At 41.7% G+C, this 7,495-nt stretch overlaps 1 protein-coding gene across 3 annotated transcripts; it reads left to right on the top strand.

Annotated features, from left to right (window-relative positions):
- The first annotated feature begins 188 nt into the window (after positions 1-188).
- On the top strand, positions 189-4,597 carry C13H15orf40 (chromosome 13 C15orf40 homolog). Of its 3 annotated transcripts, none has more exons than XM_059824060.1 (5): positions 189-263; positions 351-477; positions 1,689-1,816; positions 3,667-3,796; positions 4,585-4,597. In XM_059824060.1, exons 1-4 carry the CDS (start codon positions 189-191, stop codon positions 3,757-3,759), a joined length of 423 nt encoding a protein of 140 aa, XP_059680043.1. In that variant the 3' UTR covers positions 3,760-3,796; positions 4,585-4,597. The 3 variants fall into 3 exon arrangements, with proteins under 3 accessions (XP_059680043.1, XP_059680042.1, XP_059680041.1); XM_059824059.1 differs by lacking the exon at positions 4,585-4,597 and adding an exon at positions 4,286-4,496; XM_059824058.1 differs by lacking the exon at positions 4,585-4,597 and having other exon boundaries at positions 3,667-4,496.
- The last annotated feature ends 2,898 nt before the right edge of the window (positions 4,598-7,495 follow it).

Raw genomic sequence — 7,495 nt, 5'->3', positions numbered from 1 at the left:
GCAGCGTGCCTTGGGGTGCCGGTGCCCTGGAAACACACGGAGCGGCCCGTCCCCGCTTCCCGCCTGGGCGGCGGGCTCGCCCTGCAACACCGGGCGGCTGTGGCGTAGCGCGCAGGCGCGGCGGGGGGCGGAGCCTGGCGCCGCGGGGGCGGGCCTAGCTGGTGTCGCCGGGAGGGCCGTAGCGCGCTATGCTGGCCCTCGCCGGCTTCCGTCGGCTGCTGGCGGCGCCGGTGCGGAGCGGTGGCGGGGCCATGCCCCGGAAGGTGCGGGCGGGGAGGCCGCGGGCGGGTGGGCAGGTGGCGCCCGGGCAGGTGGCGCCCGCGGTGACCCCGCCTGTTCCTCTGTTTCAGGGGAAAGGAGCTGGGAAGGAGCCCACGGAAGCGGGCGCCGCTACGGGACCGGTGGTGGTAGCGGGCGACGGCTGTGTGAGGGTGGCGGTTCGTGCCAAGCCCGGCTCCCGGTGCAGCGCCGTCACAGGTGGGGCCGCCGGCGCGGGGGGTCTGCCTTCCCCGCCTTCCCCGCCTTCCCCCGCCTGCGACGCGGTGCTGCCGGCCGGGAGGGGGGATCTCGGGAGAGCCTGCCCGCCGCCGTGCCGGGCTGAGGACGCCGGGCGTGAGGCGCAGGAGGCGGCGGGACGGCGCTGTGTTGGGCAGGGGCGGCCCCGCGCTGCCGGGCGGCTCGGGGCGCTGCCTAGTGAGGGCTTTCAGGTGCCGCGGTCGCCTCTCCTGAAGAGCGGCGCGGGTGGGCTGTACCGCCCCAGGAGTAACCGCCAGTGACTGGGAACGGAGCGGGAAAGCCGTTTTCTCCCAGTAGTTTTTCTAACGAGTTCTACAGCTTATCTCTCTCTCCCCTAAGCTGGGGGGGGGGGGGGGGGGAATTCGTCAGAAAACTAAAGAAAGAAGTAATTTCACACTTTTCTTAAAAGAAGCCCGGAGTAGCTCTTCCAGCTTCCCCGGCGGGGAGCGCTAGGTGGTGCAGCGAGCGTGGGGAAGTTCTTCTGAACACGATTTTTTGAAGGGAGTAACAGCAAACACCTTGATCAGCACTTCACTTCGACCTGTGCAATTTTGTGCATGCTATTGGTATCCCAAGAGGATGTGCGGTTTTCCTTGAATTATGGAAGTTTGATCTGATAAAATGTGTTCTCCTTCTACAGATCTGGTCCTGCTTACGGACAAATTAGAACTGCTTTTTATACAGATATGCGCATGAGACTAACGTGGTGGACTCTAGTAGAGTATCCAGGCTTAATTGGCAACACAAGGCAATTGTAGATGATAGCATAGCTCTCTGCGCAGACTTACTTATTATGCTTTTTTTTGTGGGGTAGCCTGATCTATGTTACACTACATGATGCCAAGCTGGACTACACCTGCAGCAGAAGGGCCAACACAGAGAGGGGCTGAGAACACTGCCCTGGTTGTGTGAGAACTGATAATTCATGGCTGCACTCTGATACAGGTCTGAAGGCTTCACTGTTCTTTGTATCAGAAGATTATCTTTGTGCTGGCTAACAGTTTTAACTTAAGGGAATTGGTGAAGTGTAAAAATGTTGTTACCTGCTCATCTATAAGTTTATATGGCTTTAAATTAAAATGCTTTTGAAAGCATGAGCATTCATTTTTAGGAGACAATAACTAGATGTTTTGAGTATTTTGAGCATAAAATCCTTAAAATATTTGTTATAGATGTGACAGCTGAGGCGGTAGGTGTAGCTATTGCTGCACCTCCATCAGAAGGGGAGGCAAATGCAGAGCTGTGTCGCTACCTCTCTAAGGTGCTAGAAGTGAAGAAGAGTGAAGTTATTTTAGAGAAGGTACTTCCTTTTTTTTTTTTTCCTTTCAGTCTGCCCTATTGCAATTTAAATTCAAGACACTGAAACTTACTCATTGAGTGCAGGGAGCTGCTCTCCAAGTTCAGTCCAAAAGACACTTTAAAGGTGTTTAGCTGAGTTAATGGAATGATTCATTGAAACAAACCTAGTGTAGGAAGAACCACAGCTGATCTTGAGATCTTTAATCAGAATAGTTCTCATCATGATACATTTTCCAACTTTGTGTAGTTCATGTTTTCTGTGTTCTTCAAAGATTCTCTTGTTTTCATGTCAAATGCTGTTCACAAAATTTGAGCTTTGCAAAAAATGTGCCTTTTATTAATAACTTTTCTTTTTTTGAAGTAACTTCTGTATTTGAGGGAAAATTTTCTGACAGTTAACTGTTCACACATAAGCAGGAGTATGTATAATTACTTGGATTATATCTGGGCCTCAAGAGTTTCTTTGTATTGGAATTTATGTGTCTTTAGCAAGCGGAAACTCTTTGTTTTATTCATTGCATTGAATAAATAATGTGTTTTATTAATTCATTATACTTAAAGTCAGTCTTTCTAGCCATGTTCATTTATAGTTTATGAACATAAAAGCACAATGAAAAATTGTGCTTTTTATTTTTGTTTGTTGGTTCAATGTAGTAGTTGTAGAAGTCTGTTAAGGATAGCAGTAAATGGCAACGTGATCAAAGCAGAGTTGAACATAAAAGGGGCCAGTGTTGTCTGACCTTCTTGACTCAGTTGTTCTGACCTATGGTGTCCAAATAATTACATGCTAGTCTTTGTTTTTCACAAGCCACTGTTTGTTCTCAGTGAAGCATTGTGGTAAAGTCTGTATTTTACCTGTGGCTTAGATTTTTCTGTCCTGATCTGCTAGATGTAAACAGCAAGTGATTTTTGGTACTGGTTGCTCTCTTATGTGCTCTTTGCTTTATAATAACTGCTGACATTAACAAAACCAGTCCAAATCGGGAAATTGGTGGGAAATGATCGAGTATAAAACTGAGGTTACCAGATTTCTATGCAAGGGCCTTGATTTTCATCATCAGCTGGCTAGACTGCTTCAAAAATCTATTTTTAATTTTAAGTTTCATGCTATATTTCTGTATAGTTGCGCTAAGGACTTTTTCCTCCTTCAGGATGTCCCTTGTGGGCTTTTCAAACTTTTTGCCAGGCTGCAGATTAACAAGCAACTTGTTTCTCATGGTTTACTGAATACTGTGAAGCTCTGTCTTCAGGCAGTACAAAATGAGGTTTGCAAGTTTGCCAGTTCCTGTGTAAAATACACTTTTTTTCAGTAATACAAAACCAGGTCAATGATATTTCAAATAACTGTTGTATGAATCTGAATGTCATAGGTTATACATGATGTGATTTCTTTCCATTTAGTTGATATTATCAGCCTGAGAACTCAGCTTAAGAGTAACTAATACTCATTCTGAAAGTACACAGTTATCAAATATACATATATGTATCTCCACTTTTTAAAAACAAAAATGCAATTAGTTGGAGTCTTGCTTCTGGATGATGCAAGCGAATTATGGAAGCTTATCACTCCTTGCTTTTTGTTCTAGCCTATAGAAAGAGCATCAATTCAGGGCATGCTCTGGGAGCTGTATCCAATTTTAAAAGGAGAGTAGATAAGACATTGTTTTCCACCTTTCAAATAACTACAAAGGACATTGATTAACTGTCCCCTACTGCTGTTAATTCTGCACACCCACACTTTAAGAATTATTTTTATAATACCTGATATGTTGGCATTACAGTGAGATTTTTTGGAATGTGTATTTGGTGGTGACTCTCTGAAAGATGTTTTTTTGTGTGTGTCTAAACCAGGGTGGTAAATCACGTGAAAAAGTGGTGAAGATTTTGGTATCGATGACACCAGATGAGATTTTAGAAAAACTGAAAAAAGAAGCTTCCAGTTGACCTTAAACAAGAGCGGGAAATGGGACAATTCATCTTGGTAAATGGACTGATACTCTTTCTTATGTAAATCTAGTTGAGAATGTGGGTAATGCCTAGGGAAAGATACTTCTAACCCCTGCACCCCTTGTTAATGTAGCTGCTGTATATTTGAAGTCTTTGTGTTAAGTTTGGTTAGAAAAACTTGTCTTTACTGAGGCTCCATATCTGCTTCTGTCACTAGAGACTTTTTTCCCCTGTGGAGAGTTTCCTGTGGTAAGATTTGTCCTCTTTCCTGGTCCCTAAACAAATGGTTTAGAAAACTTGTTTCTTAGTGAAACAAACTTTGCTTAACAAAGTGAAGGCCTTGGAGCGATAGGCTTCAATGTAAAAAGTGGTACAAAAGGATGAGTCTGTCTGGATGGTAAAGACCCTAGAAGAATGTTCTTTTCAATATGTAGCAGGAGGTACTGGGTGCAGTTTTGCACTAGGTGCACAGATGTATGTCTAAAATGTGTTTGAAGCCAATATACTGTTGTTGATCACACAGGCAAGCTAAAAGCAGAATCACCTGAACAACTGAAACAAAAACAGAAGTTGGCAGTATGAAAAACTGACCCAGAACCTAGTAACTGCATACATAGTGTCACTTTGTAATAGTCTGTAATTAGTTTCCTGAAAAGTAGAGATACAATTGTGTATCTTTGCCAAATGTATGTCAAGTGTAATGACTGTTTTTAATAAAAGGGACAAAAAGTATTATCAAACTTTTTGTTTTGTGTTTCTATTTTTAAGCAAAAAAAAAATTGTTTCCTAGAAGTCACTTATTAAAATGTTGTTTTTAAACAGGGCTCTTCTGCAATCTTTCCTTGGTTTAAAAATGAGTAGTATTCCAGCCCATGAAGAACTGAGCAGAGTCGTACGTAGAACAGAACCACAAGTCTGAAACAAAATGGGCAACTATACTCCAGTCTCGGAGCTAATGAGAAGAAGGCTTAACTTCTCTCTTTGTCATGCTTCAGAGGTCAAGAGTAAGATTTAACTAGTATTTCCCAAAAAAAGAAAAACTGTTCTGAAGGTTTGCTTAAGGTTTGCCCTACCTTCTCCTGGAAAACAATGTTACTAATGCAAAAGTTAGAACTAAATTTCTTTACCAGCTTTATGCAGTGCAGACTTCATAGCTCATAATTTAGTTTTTCATGGACAAAAATCTTTTGCTTTAGGAAATTCTTTCTGCTTCCTGTTAGCCTAAATATTGCAACAATTGTTTTTAGAGTTAGAGAACTGGTGCTTGTCAAGATGACAGCTCCTTCAAGGTGACTCATTTTAAAGACGTTACGAAAAATGTTAGTTTCTTGTTTGGACAGTGTTTGGAGAACTGAGTCTAAATTGTGAATCTTATTTGCTCAATGGTTTGCATCTGGGCTTCTTATTTTCTCAGGCTTTTGGTCAGCCTTACATCGCCTCAGTTGCCTTTCCTTACTTATCCTTTTCAGTCCATACAGACTGGTTTTATTTTACTGTTCAGTCAGTTTTTGTTCATGGCTCCTTGTTGTTTCATCTGTTCTTGCCCAGCAGAGGGGTACCATGTCTTGCAGAAGAATTAAGGCAAAGCAAGCCAAAACTAAGTGTTCATGGGGCTTTTTTTTCCTTATTTCCTAAACTTCTTTTTATTGTGAATAGAAAACAGCAATCCAAAGACTGAGGAATCCTGCATTTATATTGAGTTGCATGCTGCAACAGCCATTATAAAGATTTCTTTGGAAGCTAATACCATGTGTTACATTATATGTATTATATCATATATTGAAATAATTTGTTACACTTTCCCATGACTTCAGACCCAGATCGAGGGGCGAGCTGGGTAGGCAGGTACAGTCTCTGAAGTACATTGGTCTTCAACAATGATTATCTACAACAATAGCTAATTTAATCTTTCAGTTCCCTCCCTGTCTTGTCAGCATGGTCTGCCTAGTGTCTTTGCTAGCTTCTGCTTCAGAGGTTTCACTTTTCCTAAACACCTTTAGCTGGCATTCTGCATCTTTTCTTCCTGATCAGTGAAAGTAACTTGAAGACAAATAGGGTGCCTTCAGTGTATTATGCTGTCATTTTTATGTAATGTGAGCCAGGCATATTGTCATATTCATCACTTGTCAATCAGAAGATAGGTACTGTTCAGCTAGGAAGTTTATTAGTCCTTGGGAGAACAACCACTGTGACCTCCTCTTTATTGCATTTTTGTTTCCTATTGCATTTACAAGTGTGGGGGGGAGAGCGAGGAGCCATTTATATAATCATGATTTTGTGCTTGGCCAAGCCAAGTACTTTTTCTTTCATCTGCATTGTAATATGGCATTTAAGACTCACTTCAATCTGTCCAGTTCAGTCATCCTACAGTATTTTTTCCAAGACTTGTTGCAGCTGGCTGGTTTTTACCATTGCTTCTTAGGAAGCAGAACTATTATTGGTGGCATATATTGAAGCCCTAACTTCTGTTGCTCAAGGCATTACTTAGTTGAGGCCTCAGTGATTGTGTAAGAAAGCCAAGGTAGATGGAAGCCACAGTAGCAATCAAACCAGAGGGAAGGAAATTAAGTTCTCCTGTTAGTAGTGCCCTGTCTCACTTAAGACTGAAACAGTGGACTAGCTAGCAGCGTGGCAAATAAAGCCCTTATGTGCTCAGAACAGAAAATTCATTTAATATGAGTAACCAAAATTATTTTAGAAGGGTAGTACAAATAATGCTGGGGTGTTGCCATATCTAATATCCGAGAGCCTCTTGCATCAATGCTTTTCATGCAGTCTTCCAATTATATCCATAATTTCTTGGTTGTGCATACATGTGTCCTGGTGTAAAGCCTGGGAGACAGGAATTGCCAGTCCATTGTATATCAAATATGAGGTACAGAAGAGTTAAGCAGTTTGTGTGGCCAAACAAGTCAATGCCAAAACTGTGATTTAGGCCTAGCTCTTTCAAATGTTGTATTGAAATCCTAACCTTCATGAAAATCTAACCTTCATGAGCACTGTGAAATATCTTTCATTCTACTGAGAAAATTGTGGTAGCAAATATCCCTAACTCTTCAGGAGAGTATGTTTTTAATAGAACAGAGCTTTCTGATATTGTAGGAGGCTTCTTCCAAGAATTTCAAAACACTTTTCACATCTCCTGTCTCAAAATAAAACTTAACTCTTACTCCTAGACCAGTTTAATAACATTGTGGTGCCAGTTGCTACCCTCCTTTTACTTGTTGGTCCCTGCTTTATCCATGTGTATTAAGCTATGTGATTACTCAACTACCCGTAATCCTGCTATTGACTCAAGCACTGTCCTCTCTTCCTAATGCATCGTCTGACCTATTTCAGTAAAATATGGCAATTTAATATCTCACTGCTTACAGACCTGAGCAGTCAGTGCATTTTTTTTATATAATTAACTTATTTAAACATTAGCAAAATAGAAGTTATCTGAATAAATTCTATGCCAAGCAATCTTATGGCATAGAATATTCTTGGTCTTTCATCCACTCGGTTACATTTATTTTTTAAAATCCAACTTTGGAAGTAGGTATATGGTTTCACTGCAGTATTCTAATATGCTAATTAAGGATATTTAATTATACCCTCTAAAGCTGGCCTCTTCGTTCTTTTACTTTCAATCCACTCCATTTATCATCTGCAGCGTATTCCTATCTCCTGTTAGTCCCAAGTGTTTTTAAATCCCCATTTCTTCAGGTATCATCAGTCTAAATAATCCTGT

This window comes from Gavia stellata, chromosome 13 (assembly GCF_030936135.1).
Source record: "Gavia stellata isolate bGavSte3 chromosome 13, bGavSte3.hap2, whole genome shotgun sequence".
Lineage (NCBI taxonomy): Eukaryota > Metazoa > Chordata > Aves > Gaviiformes > Gaviidae > Gavia > Gavia stellata.
The sequence above is the reverse complement of the archived record's forward strand: the minus strand, read 5'-3'. Positions and strand labels throughout refer to the sequence as shown.